This window comes from Haemaphysalis longicornis, unplaced genomic scaffold (assembly GCF_048455015.1).
Source record: "Haemaphysalis longicornis isolate Haplotype H1 unplaced genomic scaffold, Haemaphysalis longicornis Haplotype H1 scaffold_12, whole genome shotgun sequence".
Lineage (NCBI taxonomy): Eukaryota > Metazoa > Arthropoda > Arachnida > Ixodida > Ixodidae > Haemaphysalis > Haemaphysalis longicornis.
Genome location: NW_027526225.1, coordinates 3196529 through 3214297, shown reverse-complemented (window position 1 = coordinate 3214297; position 17769 = coordinate 3196529). Strand labels below are relative to the sequence as shown.

General features: G+C 47.5%; 1 protein-coding gene across 2 annotated transcripts; it reads right to left on the bottom strand.

The window, feature by feature from the left end:
* Positions 1 to 1437: 1437 nt before the first annotated feature.
* Positions 1438 to 16305, bottom strand: LOC144162266 (uncharacterized). 2 transcript variants are annotated; one of them, XM_077692743.1, is made up of 5 exons: positions 16160 to 16297; positions 15965 to 16072; positions 13148 to 13301; positions 6842 to 6995; positions 1438 to 2005 (listed from the first exon to the last, which is right to left on the bottom strand). In XM_077692743.1, exons 1-5 carry the CDS (start codon positions 16208 to 16210, stop codon positions 1591 to 1593), a joined length of 882 nt encoding a protein of 293 aa, XP_077548869.1. In that variant the 5' UTR covers positions 16211 to 16297; the 3' UTR covers positions 1438 to 1590. The 2 variants fall into 2 exon arrangements, with proteins under 2 accessions (XP_077548869.1, XP_077548870.1); XM_077692744.1 differs by lacking the exon at positions 15965 to 16072 and having other exon boundaries at positions 16160 to 16305.
* Positions 16306 to 17769: the final 1464 nt, after the last annotated feature.

The following is a 17769-nucleotide window of genomic DNA, read 5'->3' as shown; positions in this document are numbered from 1 at the left end:
CCCTCAACCACGGCGCACCTCACAGCCTAAGTGCAGCTTTGGCGTGTAGAAAAACCAAATACAAATATTATCATCATCAAGCTTTTAAATATTATCATCAGCGACTTATGGAGCCCCTCCACCATCGAGACACACAGGTCAACACATAAGATTCCACCTCAGGTGATTCACTCCGTGTTTTAACGCAGCTTCCGAGGACGTCAGCCTTACCTTGAAAGCTGCACCCGCTTGCAGCTGCTCTTGAAGTCGCACCCCCCTAGGTTGCCTTTGGTCTAGCTCTAGGCAGACACCTACTATGAAAGTTGGGAGAGTCGGTTAAAAAGCGCAAGAGGAATGAGGGACTGATGGAAAAAACATAAGCGTTTACCCTCAAATCCAGGGTTACTGAAAGCCGAAATTTGCACATCAAAACAAATCACAGATTTGAGGAACATAGTGCCGAGTAGAACATGCTCTTCCGCTTGCACAGTGGCAAACTTGTTTTATTTGTGTCATCTTCTCTTCCCTTTGTCATTGCGCTGTTTCGGTAAATTATGTACCGACTTGCCCAACTACAAACCCTGCTGCAGAGTGGCAAACATTTTGCAAACAAACCTGGTATCTTTTAAATTGACATCAAATGCCTCCTCCACCAGCTCCCTATCTGTTCGGTGATTATGACGATGCAGGACATCATTTTTTTCACACAGACGGCAACAGTCACACCTAGTGCCGTTATCAGCCAGTTGCGCAAATTGTGAAAGAGACATCAGGAATGGCGAGGAGTACGGATCGTATCCAATACACCTTCACTGTTAAAAAAAAAAAAAAAAACCACCCAACAAGGTATTGCGTACAGAAAACGACGGCAAAAGTGTAAGGCATAACAATAGACGAACGAGTTGGAGGCAAGTGTTCCGAGATTTGACACGAGAACAGGACGAAGAGCTGAATGCGGCAAGCGTACGGGGTGGGATTTCAGTGGTGATGAGACACTATGGTGGTTGCAGCGCTGCTATTTGTCGACGGAAAGAGGGGATGCGGGTTACTATATGCAGGGGCGGGTTATACGCGCGAAAATACGGTATTGCAGGCAGGGTACTGGATTTCAGCAAGTGAACCCCTGCAGTGTGACAGTGAAGTTTATCCTCTCCCTATCGGTGATTGCACAGTGCTTGACAGGCATGGTCGCTCCAAAGACTTACGTGCCTCTCCAAAAACTTGCGTCGGCATTGTCTCAACCAACTCACCACTTAAAGTAATGAAAATAGATGCGGGCTACTAAGGGCAGGACTACAGTACGACTAGAAATGAACTACACTCTGTCTTAATCTAAAATTACGCCCAGAAAGTCGTGTCATATCACACAAATTTGTGAAGCACTTTCCAAATCTCGCAGCCTGGTTGTCACCACCAGGTAACGGTCATGCTTTCGCACAAACTCAACAACACGCCACATCTTAACCCTCAGGAACGAAGTTGCCTGATCTTTTATTCTTGTTAGCAAGTCACCGAAGGACAGCACTTCTTGAACTTGATTCTCAACAAGCTTTTAACAGAACGAAATAATTTAGACGTTAACGCTGGTATTTCCGCATGGCCCTTTCAGCATCACTTTTCGGTGGCACTGTCACTGGACGCGACTTTCCCACCATGCTTGAGTCGCTCGTGTCTCTTGGCAAGCGAGGCCCGCGCGAACCTCTCGCCACACACGCGGCAGGGATGCCGTTTCTCCCCTGTGTGGACCAGGAAGTGCCTCGTAAGATCGCTCTTCAGCCTGAAGGCCTGTCCGCAGACGTGGCACGCGTGAGGCTTTCCAGCCCCCAGGTGCAGCTCTCGGTGCTTCGCCAGGTGAAACGAATGGCTGAACAGCTGGCCGCACTCGGGACACTTGTAGGGCCTCTCCCCCGTGTGGACCCGCTGGTGCCGGACCAGGTGGAACTGCCTCGGGAACTTCTTGTCGCACGACGGACACGAGAAGGGCCGGTCACCAGTGTGCGTTTGCTGATGCCGCATCATGTTGTTTCTGCAGAGATTAGAAGGGCAAGACGATATTACGAGACACTTGGTTGGAGAGACGACTGAGAACTGCATTAACAAGAATGAGCACGGCATCCACTATTACACGTGGAGTTCTTAAAAAAATTGAAGCCGCTCCACTCAATGTGAAAGCTGTCGGAAGTGCAGAGCAGTGATTCGCCATAACGTGCTGTAGCGTCGTTCTCCGCTTACTGCGACCACCCCATGCAATTCGAATTTCCCACCTCCGCAGTGCTCGTGCGCCCCCCTGCCTGAAACTGCGCCAGCGGGAGTTCAGTTCTCTTTGTGCTTTTCTCCCCGCACATGCCGGCATCGCACTGCCACATTTTACCTTTACTGTTGTAAAGACCAACCCAACAGGCGTACTTAACTAAAGGAACGCGGGCGCTGCCGGTTAATTACAAATACTTTTCCTCAAATGTACCTATAGTTTTCTTTGCGCTAAACAACGGGAAGATGTATGACAAGCGCCAGCGTTTCACGAGTTTCGAACGCTTATGACTACATAAACCGCTTGGCTTTCGAAGCCTCTGGGGTACGCCGCGAACAGGGTTACCCCGGAACGCTGCCTTGGTGTTTTATATACATGGGTCGAGCGAGCGAGCTAGGACGACAAGGCAAGCGCCTAAAGTGCTGTGCACTTAAAATCAGAGTTATAAGATAACAAAAGTTCGGTATCCTTTTCGATAAAAATTTCCACCAACAAACATTCCTTATGAAAATATTTCTGCAGAGAGCAGCGTCACCGTAATAAAAGCTTCAGTTTTCTTCAGTTGAGTGAACCATGCTCAAACAATGAACATGTGAAAAAAAAAAAAAGCTCATCCTTTCACCAAGTCAATTTGAAAGACCACACCAGATTGCCAGGAAACTGAGTCATTTGTATATTTTAATGAAGAAGTACAAAGGTCTTATCAAAACCATGTTAAATTACTGAATATTCAAAAACAATGCCGAAAATGTGTGGGCATACAAAGGAAATGCCACAAACCTGCCAAAAGCCAGACTGGCAGAGATGCTATTAAAAAAAACTCTTTTTATTAATGAACTTAAGTGGCTCAACAGAGCAGTTTCAGCTGCTCTTGTGATAAATCATGTAATTTTCCGCGCTGGGTAAATTTGTATGCAGGATTAGGTGTATTGAATTCCTTTTCTTGCACACATCATTTTTTTTTGGTAAAATTTTTAGAAATGCAAAACCAACTCGGCAGTTTCTGTTTAGCTCTGGAGTTTACGAATCTATTTGAAAATGCTTTGACGTTTACATTACTAGCAAAAAACTGACAAGTTGTGTGCCCACATTTACTTCTTGGTTTTATGACCGCCGTAAATATTCGCTTCTACAAATTGCATACCCAACAATGCGTGTTTACTCGACACACGAAGGAATGCGTAAAATTCCACTAATATGACAGCTCTAAGGGGGAAGGCGGAGGGCACACACTTTGAAGATGAACTAAAACAAACTGGAAAAAAAAAATGCAAAAAACTTCGAGTCTTGAAGCACAGCATCTAGGTCTTCAGGTTGACGACCTCAGCAGGGACTTTCTGTGTTTTCATTTGCAAACAGCAGGCATCTGTCAAGTGCTTCTAGACTTTAAGGGGGGACACTGCTCTTAAAACAGCTTCCTTTAATTTTTAAGTAAACTCTGTGAAACTTGTCAGTTGTGCTGCTTTCTCCCCACTGATTTCAAATATGGCATTATTTTTTGAGTCGGTCAGTTAGCTCCCAAGATAATTGGAGATAATTAGCCATTTCTGGTCACACAATAGACAAAACAGTGTTCGTCATAAAACTGTAGTCTTTATATTTTCCAAAACTGTAAACCCTGGTGAGTGCAATAAGAGAACCGGTTTTTTGGTGCATTGCTTGGAACTCATTTTACAGCTCATTAAACTTTGGTGGCACCAATGGAAGGGAACCACTTTGAATGCCCATTTCAAGCATTAAAGTTTAGGGAGCTGTAAAATTAGTTAAAAGCAGTGCATCAAGAAACCGATTCTCTTATTGCACTCATGAGGGTTTGCAGGAAAATATAAAAATTACAGTTTTACGACAAACAGTGTTTTGTCTATTGTTCCTCAAAAAATGACTAATTATCTCTGATTATCTCGGGAACTAATTGACCGACTAAATAAATAATGGCATATTTTAAATCGGTAGGGAAAAAAGCAGCAGGACTGACAAGTTTCACAGAGTTTACTTAAAAATTAAAAGAAGCTGTTTTAAGAGCAGTGTCCCCCCTTAAGCGAGAAGTAAAGTGTGTTTGAGAGATGGTTGTTTCAAGGCCTGGGCATTTCTGTTGGCACGACCTTCCTGTCTGGGCACAGTTTGTGCGCATTCCGCCAACTGCCTTAGCATGAATGAAATTACGACACTCAGGTAGTGCAGTGCATAACTCGGTACACTCCCCACTGCCGAGTGGTCTTGCCACCAAGCATCTCTGCGCTGGGCAGTTGAATCTCCAGACTCTTCAACGCAGTGCCTAGATGACTTACGGCCTTCAGTCCATGACCTCAAACTTCTCATCAACACATTGCCATGTACACCTTGCTCGAATGTAGCCACTGCATTTTGTACCACTGTGACCTCTGCAAGATGCTTATGTATGCGTGGCGTGGGGTGAGGAATCAACATTCTGGTCTCGCAGGAGCATAAAAAATTACACCCACCTCCCCTCGCCGGAACCCTGGTGTGATGCGACGCTGAGGGGGGTTCAAGTGCAAGCGGAGAGCAACCGTCGACCGAAAGGCCGCCGGAGAGCGGCACACCGGTTATATGCGCAGCGCGCCCGAAGGAGAGGAGACCGCGGAGAGAGAGAGACTACTGCACATGCGCCGGCACCAGTGTCTGCCGCGGCTATGACGCAACACAATCCACTTTAGTCCAATCCAATCCATTCGAATCCAATCCAATGCCCCTCGCGAGAGAGGGGCATCAGAGAGGAGAGGGGGTGAGCAGCGGAGAGCGCAGCTCGCGTGGCGAGGAGAATGGGGGAGGGGAGGACGACAACAACGCCGACGACGCTGCATGGACAAAGCGAGTGAATGAGATGCAGTCGCATCTAAAAGTCTGCCACACTTCTGTCTTCAGTTCAAGCTTTTTGCACTACCCTCGCAGTAGTCGGGGAGCGTATGGAAATCCACTGACGGAACAGTGTTGAGACAAATGGGAGTGCCAGCACCACTGTGGCCCTTCTGTCATTGCTACTGCAAAGTGACGTCAGACGCTGCATCTTTGTCAGTTTGATCAGCTCACAGTGAGGTCACTTTCCTTATTTAAACAGGATTGAAAGAGACGACTTCGGAGGCCATGGCACATGTGACGTGGAACAAAATGTGGTGAAGCGGCTTTGGTGCACAAAAATGGCAAAAAACCTCGAAACCGGGCCACGTCTATTGCCAATGCAGGGAGTGCCACTTTCACAATAATCGGAAAACTATTGCGAGGACATACACTGGAAAGTTCTGGATTGCGGCCTTCGCAGCCGATGATGGCAGCAAGATGCGATCAGTACACAGCATAAATCCTACCAGCCTCCATTTTTAAAAGTTGAGTTCTTACACAAGGCCCTTTGCGAGTTCGTGATAAGTTGGGACCTCACCAACCCTGACCAAAGTTTATACAGACTGTACGCATCTACAGTCGAACCCCGCTACAACGAACGCCGCTTCAACGAAATATTTCCAATTCCCCGTCAGCCAGCCATAGAAGTCCATGCAACAAAGTCCTCGCCACAACGAACCATTTGTCAGGCTTGTTTTCGCTTCAACGAAATTTTCGATGATTTGGGCTGGGTTTGAACAATTATTTTACAATAAAATAAGCATAGCGCCAGCTATCTGTAACTTTTTATACATTCAGGACGCTTAGTTTCACCGAAAACATGCGCGGTGCAACCACACCGCCACAAAAAAAAAAAAAAAAAAAAAAAAAAAACTCAACTCATAGGCGGACGCCATTGTTTGATGGTGATAACGATGTGGCTGGCCGTCTTTACACGAGGCGCAGGCCCGGTTCGCCAAGCCGGAGCTACAGCCAATCCGTATCCAGTTGAAATCGCACAAATGTGCTCCGCTGCTGGCGCGGCGCAGTCATGTATGCGTTGTGAGCAGCTGTCCTTGCCGTTTTCCTTCTACCATTCTTAATAGCCAAGAGCAAAAATCATGTTTGCGTGTTTGGTCTTGAAGCCAAGTCATCCTATCTTAGTCATGAGCGCGCAGTTGTGTTAAATGCAAGCGCGCGCGTCTAACCTGCCAAGGTCAGTAGCTGCCCCGCCGTGTCAGATGATAAGATAACGGCACTGCTCCTGCTACAAGTGAGAGGGGGGCTTCCGCCGGCCTAGCAGCTGTCTGCAAGTAATCAGCTCGGTGGACACGCCTTGTTGTACAGCAATACGTTTTGCGCCTGCATTTTTTCACCCCACTCCGCAACGCGTTCTTCGCGTGCAGTGAAAGAACAGATAACCGTTGGTATGTTTGTTATCCGAATAAACATGACTTTATTGCGCGTGACTCCTTTTTCTAAACATTGTATTATGCTGCCAATGATGCGGAAGCATACGAGGCTATTTTTCTGGCCTTTCCGTGGTGTGTTGCGGCAGATTTCGCCTCAACGAATTTTCGCTTCAACGAAATTTTTCGCACGTCCCGTCAATTTCGTTGTAGCGGGATTCGACTGTACTGGCAAAGACTCACAGAAATAAAAATGCTGTTTACTAGCAATGCACTCAATAAAATTGAAGGATAACCACACAAAACGCAGACATATGTGTGTTCACCAGTCCTTATTTAAAGCACAGAGCAGCGTTCACGTACTTACCGCTTATCGGTCGTGTACGAGCAGTAGGCACACCGCCATTTCCCTGGCGGCCTTGGTGAATGGGAGTCCTCCATGTGCTTGTCGAGGTAGTCTTGCGAGGAGAGGCATTCCCCACACTCTGGACAGACGAAGACAGCAGCACCAAGAAGAGCCTCTGTCAGAAACGAGGAAAGAGGCACAACTTTGTACAGACAGGCACTGCAATCATTCACACAAACTTCACACATTTTAACATAACGATTTATACGGAACCCCAACTGCTGCAAATGCAGCACTACTACAACACTTCGTTTTCTGCAATTGGGCCAGTTCATCGCAATGTCTATGTGGCAGCTCATTAGACAAGGAAGAACCCCCAAACGTTGCATGCCCGTTCTCCAGCGTAAAATCTTAGCGACGGATAGCAATCACCCATTCACAACACAAAGCATTTTCAAAAACGAAAAGTGTGAAGGTCACAGGTCATAAATTTCAATTTGACGGCACACAATACGCGGCTGCATTAATAACGGATCATCACGTTAAAATTCAAAACCGCTCATAGCTGAGAAACTATGCAGGAGCAAAAAGCACCATAGGGGGCTTAGGTAAAACCCATTTTGACTTATTGCTAAAAGTAATTTGCTCAGACTGTTCCACCCAATACAACACACTAGCCACACTCATCGGTTAGCTATGTTTTTCTTCAGCAAGCATCCATGACAACTGCATAATTCGCATTTAAACATTAACCAACATAAACCAACTAACCCAACTTTCATGTTTGTCACTTCCACCCATGCCACACGTACACGAAAAATTACATGTGTTTTAAGGCCTTAAGATAACCGAATGACATTATTTTGGCGGACCGTGCTACACGCGAAAGCGCAAAGGCATTAAATGTGTTGGGCATGATGTTGATAATGATCAAAAAGAGAAATGCACCCATATTTTAGAAGTTTTTTTGAGTTTTGAAGGGTTAAAAATGCTTCTTGAGAAAGAGAATGTTATGAAAAATAGTGTTTTCAAAAAAATGGTGCGAGCCATTTCTAAAAGTGGCTTCAGCAGCTGCCGTCACCTGTCAGCAGTAGCCAAATCCGAAAAATTCAAAACGAGTAACACGATTTTGCCTTTTGCCGCTGTTGCAGTGAATTTCGTCTTCGTCTTCACCACCAAGAGCGCCCAAAAAATCGTCTTATTTCAACGTTTAACGTAGTTACATTTCCGCGTCAACACTCCGGTGCTCACTGCGTTCGAGAGAAGGCAGATTTAAGGCGTTCATGACGGCGAATGAGTTGTACGGAACTCCTTCAACCAAAAATGACTTTAGAGCAAATGGCATTAGATTTTTGCGTGCAGCAGCGAATTAATGGCATTAAATCTTGAGGCATTAGGCATGTAATGTCATTTTTTGTGTACGTGTGGCATGGGTATTATTCAGGTAACTACATTCATCCAGAGGGCATTGTTGCAGAGATGCCGCAGAGCAACCGAAAAAATAAACACATCAATCTCGTACTAAGAAAAAAATATTACAAATACATATACCTCAATCCAAAGAATAAAAAATTCAAAATAGAAAAATTCCTTTCATAACAAAAAGATAAGTCGCGAATGATCGCAATCAGGAGCAGTGTACAGCAGAGAAAAAACCATAAAAAAGAAAACAAAAGGTAAAAAAGAGAAAAACTACAAGGAAATACAACATTGCATCTATCAGCTACAGGAGTTCTAGAAACATACAGCAGCACTGCACAGCAGAAACACAACATAGACAAAAAGAAACAACGGGAACAAGGCAAGTAACACACTATTTGTTGTGGTCACAGTGACCAAGCAGACGTCGTTTACATTGGTGTCAAATGAGACACCAGGAGCAGAAAAGCCTGTTCGAATTGCCAAACACAATTTAAAAAGCCTCGTTCAAAGCCCCATTAAAGGAAAATTCAATCAGCCATTATCTCAATATTTCTTCACCCGCAGCCAGGGTAACGAAAGGTTTCTGAACACACAAAGCAGTGTTTAAGTAGTCCACATTCATAAAATTTGTGCCATCAAACACATCGACAAGAACTGGTCATTTATTCCTTTGCGAGTTGCGACACGCATTATGATGTAGCTGTTAGAAAAGTTTGTAGCTACCTGTGTATGCTTTCTATAACCAAAATTATGCTTAAAAACAATAAACAACTCGATCTCATAAGTAGTTAATAAATTAGGCCGTGTCCAAATCATAAACACGGCATCGTAAACACGACCGCCGTTTCCTAACCACTGCTACAATAGAAAACATGTACACGTTATTGTGATCTCCAGCCCTTATACATTAAAGTAACAACTTCAGTTTCTCTTTAATAAACTTTTTAACTGGACAAAAAAAAAGGTAAAACCAAGAACAGCTACTTGATGCGCCGTAGAATGCCAAAGCGTCCATCTTGCTCTTTTGTTTTGGCATGCCCTCAGATATTCCCCCGCGCGGGTTCTCAGAGGCCATGTAGCACCGTTTCTTAGAGCAGGAAATGCCAATGCTGGCTGAACGGTTCAAGTGGGGATGACGACGATTGCAACTCACAAAAATGCTTCTACAAGTCGCGTGCACAATTGCAAACGCCGTGTCGTGTATCCAGGCACCCAGATTCCTATATTGTCATATTTTGGAACTATAGTTTTTAGAATGCAAGTTACAGTAGTTCCAATATACTCAATTTTTGCGCTAAAAAAAAAAAAAACATTAAAATTAACCAGTTCTTTAAAACTGGCTAAAGAAAATAATGCGGGCACTACGATTGGAATCAAGAAAACACTGGCAAAATGATAAAAAAAAAATTCCGCGGTTCAACGCGGTTAAATCAGGTTTATCAAGTGGCCGCTCAGTTCTAGCAACGCCTTAAGACAGTTGCTTTTGTAGCAAGAACAGCCGCATCTACACTTGCACCCCAGGCACCCCAGGATGCTGTTGGCACAAACACATAGTGAGCCAGCAAAGTTCAGAGTGAACAGGTGAATAGACAGTTTCCCTCCACGCAATTGCACGAGGCGCTGGTTTGACCTTGGCTGAGCTCGAAGGTCAGATGGACATCACCAGGTGTTATGTGGGCTTGTGCCTGGAGCGATAGAGAAAAAACACATACAAGAATCAGAACAGATAATGCAGATTCCAGAGGGCACAATGCTCTAAAAAACATGGAGTAATAGTGCTCTCGCTCTAAAGAAACTTACAGTAATAGCCACTTGATAAAGAAGATTTAGGCAGGCGTGAAAAAGAATAACTCATGTAAAAGAAAAACAGGCGAGAAGAAAATGGAAAAAGCTAGCAAATGTACTAAAACATGGCTAGTCAATTGAAAGCACCACCAAGGAAGAAAAAAAGGCAGCGTAAACAAAAATTTATCAGCTGGAAGCCTACATCAAGTAATGGTTGACTGATTGTGTGTGTTTAACGTGGCGACGCTACACAGGCGATGAGGCGCGCCGTAGTGGAGGGCTCCGGATTAATTTTGACCACCTGGAGATCCTTAACATGCCCTGAAATCTCGAACACACAGGCGTTTTTGCATCTCGCCTTCATCAGAAAAGAGGCCGCCGTAGCCGGGAATCAAACCTGTGTCCTTGGACGCCATGTAATGACTTCTCTTGAGCAACAAAGTAAAAACTGTACTGCCATCCCATGCAGTGTTCTGCATGTTTTTTTTGAAGGCCCACGTAATCGCAAGCAAAGAAGGCACCGTTGAGTTTCAAAACGTTTCTCTTTGCTGGTAACCCACCGGGCATCCACTTTCGCCTTCCTGAAATGTGAACTGAGAACAAAAAAGCTGTGTTATTTTCTCCATAAAGTATGTCCAACGTGTCGGAGCAATACATTCACCAACCACGTTATAGTAATCAAGAAATGGCTTAACAATGTGAACAAAAACAAAACTGCAACAAAAAGAAAACAACCATTTCAGAATGGAGCCTTAGGGCTAATTAATAGCTGTGATCAAGCCTTTTTCGAAGGTTTTGAGTTGGAGTTATAAACTTACCATTGTTATTGTGATAGGTAAAGCAGTTGAGTGGGCCAAACTGGCATTCTATATTTTCCAACTGTTTCTTGCTGGCTTGAATGAAAATTAATTTATTGTTACCAACGCTAGAAAAGGAAAGTCCACCAGCAGGTGTAGTGGGTCTTGCCCGAGGGTGGACCCCAAAATGCCTGCTGGTGTGGGGAATGGGGAAAACAGACAGGCAGGAAAAGGAGGAGAAAGTGTGAGAAGGAACATATACACCGAACAATTCACTAAAAAAAAGACCCCCAGGTGGGAACCCAGGGCTTCATGGACTCCGTTCCGCTCCCTGGTACTGCCTGGCAGCCACAAAGCCTCTTCAAAGGGCCCAGCCCTTCCCCCGAGGGCAGCCAGCAGTTCTGCCCTCCATGCCACAAACTGTGGGCACTCAAGTGTGGCACAGTCTGGATGGTCACCTGGCAGTGCGGGCACAACGGGTTGTCAACCAGCTCCAGGCGGTGTTTTTGCTCGGCCGTCCAAACGCGCTCTGCAGGGAGGCGCAGGACGGCCAAGCGCTGCTGACGTGCCGGTCTGCATGGGTGATGGGGTCTTTCCAGCGGCCAAGCGCAGATCTGGGCGCTGGGCCCGCACGTGCCGCTGGATCAGGAGGCAGGCGAGGAGGGCAGCTCATTTGCCCACTCGTTTCCCTCTAGCCAGATGTGTTCGGGCACCCACTGCAGCCGCAGGTGAGTGCTTCGTTCAGCCAGCCGCGCCGCCTGGCCCCGCACGGCCCGCACCAGGAGTGAGCGTGGGTCGCCCTCCTAAATCCGCACCAGGGGCCACCCGGGAGTCACACAGCAGGGCGCAGCGCTTTAGGGCAGGCGCCCACCAGCACAGCAGCTGCTGCGGCCAAACCCTGCCACACGGAACCATCCGAGTAGGCCAGGGTGTGGGCATCCAGGTCGCCCCAGACGATGGCCCGGGCCAGCTGCAGCTGCCCGCAGTGTGACGTTCGCGGCTTGCTGCACGGGCCCGGGATCTCGAGGCACACTTGGCCGTCAGGGCAGGGGGGCCTGCGTCCACAAGGGCCACCACCTGCTCATACAGGGTCAGCATGAGGGTCAGCTTACACCTTGCCCCCACTTTTTTGGGGGCAAGGTGTAAGCATGCTTTCAGTACACCTACCCTTAACCAAGCAAGATTTTAAAACCTAACGAAATGTTGTGTGATGACGGATAGGTGCCGTTAAAAGTATTTCGAAAATTGGAGCTGTGGTCAAACCGTGTTGGAGCGCTGCGTAGCTGCGCCAGTGGTCACCGAAAGGAGCAGAAGACGCATGCCAATGGCAATAGCCCATTTATGCCTCGCACCCAAGTTATTTTAACCTGGCTACAAGCAACGCTCACGGCCTAGTGCTACCAGCAATGGTGCTGACAGAAGACTCACATCCGGCAGCATCTCCCACATGCACCCAGTGAAAGCAAGCTGCTGGAGAAGCGGCGCCATCACAGGGGGATCTGGAGCGGCCATTTTAGTGCGCACTGCTTGGACGCCCGCTACTGTGGTTTGATGGCGTCGCCGTGCCTCGTGACCAAGCGAACGAACACCAAAGACGGAAGGAAAGTGGAGGAGGAAAGTGTGGTGAATGTGTGCGGTACACCGACGCAGCGCAAGACGCTCCCCGGTGGTGACGCGCTACGAGATAACCGAACGAACAAGGACACCACTGAATATGAGCCTGCAAGAAAGCGGAGAATGAAAATATGGAAAAAGAGTGAGGGGGAGGACAGCATGCGCTGCGTGCTGCATGTGCACGGGTGCTTTGGCGTTTTCCTCGTTGCATGACTCATCCAAACCACGTGGCATTTGTGCGGGAGGTTCAAACGCAATTTACAACAACATGCTGAGCAGCGGCGACGCGGTGCGAGATAATGGCAGACTAATGCGCGCCGCCGTGCATTCTCTGATCATGTGATCACTTCCCGAGACGCAGCAGCTTTGCACCGTGATCCAGAAGACTGCACTTCCTGCTGCGCACAAATTCCTCATTAGGGAGTCCGCATCGTCAGTTATTTTTTCTTTAATTGAAATTTTTTGTGTCTATTCCTCAAAGCAACTTGTGGTTCAAGGCAGACAACAAGCGGTACCAATAGTCTCAAAACAACCTTGACCACTCACGCATACGCACTGCTCAAATTCTATGCACTGCCTCGCAGAAATATGGACACTGCTTCCTATGCAGTTGTTACAGATGAGAAAACTGGAGGGTAAACTAGCAAAAAGCACACTTTTCCAAACATGCGGTACCGGGTCTTCAAGGTAAAAAGCATTGCATTCTTACCAATCGTTGCCTGTGTAGGGGCAGTAGATTTCCTTGAGGCAGTTGCGTGGAAGCACCTAGCATGTGTCTGTTGAGGTAGTCTTGCGAGGACAAGCAGAGCCTGGACTCGGAACAGACAAGGGCAGAAGGACTGGGAGAGGCTGAGCCTTGTCCTCTGGAAGAAACAAGGAAACAGGCGAAAGTTGATTGATGATTGATTGATTGATTGTAGGGGTTTAACGCGCCAACGCAACGCAGGCGATGAGGCGCGCCGTAGTGGAGGGCTCCGGATTAATTTCGACCACCTGGGGATCTTTAACGTGCGCTGAAATCTCGTACACACGGGCATTTTTGCTTTTCGCCTCCATCAGAAAAGCGGCCGCCGCGGCCGGCAATCGAACCCGCGACCTTGTGCTCAGCAGCGCAACGCCTTAGCCACTGAGCCACCGCGGCGGGTAACAGGCGAAAGTTAACACAGACAGAGCCAGCAAGTGTTCTTATGAACATCGGTATCTTAACCAAGCTCATTATTTCAGAAAAAAGCACAGCTGCTTCAAACTACAACTTCACTACTGCACACGCAGCACCCTCGATTGCCACTTCGGCCTAACTTATCCCTACCACCTCAACACCGACACAAACAGTAGTCCCTTGAAATGCCTTCTTAATCAGTCAGAAGCATTTAACAATTGCTACGTCGCAGACAACACTGCAACTGTCGGCGGATCGTGGAAACAGCCATGAAGCATGTGTGATATTCCGGTTGAACTACACCGTAGGTGCTTCCGCGTTTGCTGCCACGTGCACGCATAGAGGTTACCTTGCTCCCAAGCTGACAGCCGGCCTGCCGCTCGCTTGCCGGCTGCAACACCAGTTCAGTCGGACCATAATGGCAGCGCTCCTCGATTTTAACGGGGAAGATGTTTAGCAATTCGTAATTTGCCCAGTACACAGTCAAAAATACCAAAAAATTGCTAAACGCGTGCACATGAGCAAGCGCATGTGAGTGCGGGCCTCGCGGCCACCGCCGGGCACTTGACAAAACCAAGAGAATGCCGAGTGCTCGTGTGTGCGTGCCTTGCAGCAACTGCCCAGTGGCCCCGGCGCACATTTGTCAAGCCAGGCATACCCGCTCAGGGAGATTGGCCAAGGTTGGCAAAAAAAAAAAAAAAAAAAAACTGCAGGGTCCACCGTAATCGTCGCAACGCTTGCTCGGAACGAGAAGGACAACTCGTAGCATGCGCCCCTCCAAGGTGATGTCCAATGGTTATCACTTTCAGGAAAAGAAAGAAGCAACAATGATGCGGTACAGGTAGTTGTGGCAGTGAAGGAGCAAATTAGCTGCAATGATGGACTTAAACCGTCGTGATGGTCATAATGGTTGCAAACAGCTTTGCTACTTTCAAGTCTTACCCGCCGCCGTGACTCAGTGGCTAAGGCGTTGCGCTGCTGAGCACAAGGTCGCGGGTTCGATTGCCGGCCGCGGCGGCCGCTTTTCTGATGGAGGCGAAAAGCAAAAATGCCCGTGTGTACGAGATTTCGGCGCACGTTAAAGATCCCCAGGTGGTCAAAATTAATCCGGAGCCCTCCACTACGGCGCGCCTCATCGCCTGCGTTGCGTCGGCGCGTTAAACTCTACAATCAATCAATACTTTCAAGTCTTACGCAATGGTGTGAGCTTCCTTCATTTTTTGTTTCAAAATTGCCCATTTTTTGCTGGTCACTTGTAGCGTGCATGCCTGTATTTCAGCTGTCATATTTTGCATCTTGCAGTGTTTTTAGTATATAAAATAGGGTCAAAAGTTCCAAATTTTCAGTGCAGTTGGCATCTAACGCTCTTGGCCCGACATTGGCACAGTTAACCTCAGTGTCACACTGGAGCTGATTTGCCCAGTAAAAGCCTTGAAGAAGGTCATGTACCCATTTTCAAGTACAAGCTGAGAGACATATAGCAGTGACCCCTTCAAGCCTTAGAGCAATGGAGCTGCAAATCATGGAAAACGCACGGTGCCACCATGGAGAGGAGGGCTTCATAACTGACGAGCTTTTGCGATCATGTGCTAGGTTCTTTTTTTGCAACGTTCCCTGCTGAGGAATCACAGAGGAAAGGACAACGTCAGAATGGCTGACACAAACCACACGTGTTGTGCTCTGTTAAAAGTAACCAGTCAGACTTTCCCCATTTGCCTGGACATCACAGCTGCAATGGTATTAATGCTTGTTAAGATGGTGAAGTGTGCGAACACAAACAGAAAAGCGGAGCATTTTTGTCGGTTTTTTTTATTGATGTTTGCACTCCAGATCGCACCCCAACCATGCCGGATTCTGCGACTACCAGCGGCAATGTAACCAGCGCCTTTGTACACCCAAGCGCTGTCCTTCGGCAACTGCCATGCCCAGTTAGCGACGCCAGCAGAGTGACGATTTTATACAAGATGTGATGCAGATTGTTTAGAACTGGCGCAGAAGGCAGAAGTGGTTTGGCGATGGACATGGCCACAGTGCATTGACGGGACAAATACAATCGGAAAATAGAAAAACGAACCTATGCACCAATCTCATCAAAGCCTTAACCTTTAGAGTCACCAATCACGTGTGGGGGATAGCTTCGAGGATGCGATGTCGTGGGCCCGTGCTCGGTAGCGGAAGAAAGGCGGCGGGTACACATACCCCCTACAACGCAGCTCGCCGTTTCATCTGAGCGGCTTCGCGATGCCACCGCTCCCGTACTCCGTTTACTTTAGCGCCACGGCTACATCAATCTGCACGCAACACGCTTCCAGATAACCCGCACAGGCGGGCGGGCGATGTTTGGGTGACGATGGCGCGTAAATTCACCTCGACGATGAACGAGGAGGAGCGAACGCAGGCTTGTTCACAATGAGTGAAAGCCCTTGAACCTCGGCTGCGTTGTTGGTCAGCGTCTCCCGCCACGTCCGGATGCACCTTGCGCGAGGAACGCAGATCCGAAGACAAGGCTGTCAGCGACGCTGCTTAGCCCCTCAACATAAATTGGTGGTTGACGCGACTTACCCGTGTTCGTACACTGTCCACCCTGCTGGGGGTCTCTGCGTACGTTGCCATGTCAGATGGACTGCTGCGAACGAGAAGTTTCTCGGCAGAATATTCCTTCGCAGGCGCTCGGTTTTGCCGTTTTGCCAGAAAAGCCAGAAAACTGCAAACGAAAAAAAAGGACTGGCGGCTTGGCTGGGATTGGATTGGCGCGACTCCAGTCGGTATGATGACAACAAGAAACTGTGAAGAAACTGTAGGTCTCTTTTTTTTGCCTGCTCAGAGCAGCTCTGAGCAGTTCCAAGCAGCCCCAAGCTGCTCCCGCCATAGATGTTCTATGGGCAAATAAAATACGGAGCTGCTTGGAGCTGCTCAGAGCTGCTTTGAGCAGGCAAAAAAAAGAGACCATCTATAGGGACCGGGCAGCTGGACGGGTGGCGCCACCACTCGGCGCTCCCATCGTCAGTGGAATGAGCCGGTGCATTGGACTACACAGCCTCCCGTTGTTTTCGTCGTGTTTGCTTCGGTGCTTTGAATGTTTTGGTGGTGTTGTGAGCGGACATGTGAGATGAAACGAAGTTTAGACAGATGTGTTTGGTTCTTATTTGCAGTAACGACTACGTAAACTTGTCGGACCCTTCTAAAGTTGGGTATCGGCTGCAACGCCATGAGCGCTTTTTGCAGCGATTTGCGCTTGGCTACACCCGTTGTGAGTACGAATAAAACTACTATTATTAGTATTCATTTCTTCTTAAATGCATTAACGGCTACGAAAACTTATTGGATGCTTCTAAGGTTGGAAATGGGCTGAGCGCTTTTTGCAGCGCTATGCGCCCATGGCTCCGCGCGATCTGAGTAGGAATAAAACTATTAGGAATATTAGTATTCATTTCTACCACTTTAAATTATCTTGACTGGTTTCAATGACTACGGTTTCCGCGCCAGCCTTTGCGCTGGGATACCTCTATACGTGTGCTTTGTAGAGAAAGGCACTTGCGTACGATGTGGATTACCGCGCAGCCGTAGAAACGTTGCGGTAATTCACACTTTCTGAAACCGTGAGCTTTGTGCCTTCGGTTTTGGTGAGCGACACTTTGACAGCATGGGAGCCTGAAAGCCGAAGTGGAACTCCCACGTTTGTGGGGGTCATTTTATCAAGTGCCAAAGTTATTCACCCTACCAACAGCACAAGCCACAAACCATCCCTCCTCCCCTTCCCGTTTTACCACATTCGTGGAATAAAGGCTGGCACCGATAGTTAAAAAATGTGACAGTGTTAACGTCAGCAGGTGTTTTTTAATGCTTAAGTATTCTTTACAGAGTACCTAACAAATCGTGTAATGCCTTGTGAAGACACCAAAAACGCGCGATTAGTTACCTCAAATATGTGTGCATCAGCCCGAGTCCTCCAGCACAGACACATTTCCGACACGCTAGAAAAAGTTTAGATTTGGAGAGGGGTGCATGGAAGTTAAAAATTAAACAGCAAAATCATCTAGCCCCTCGTCTAATGATTACGATGGTTGAACGCAAAGCTTTCTTCGTGCGAAATGAATGGGAAATGGTCAAAGACGCTGTGATCAAAAGACCAAACTGCGTGCTGGTCAAATTCGAGACTCAACTAATGAAAG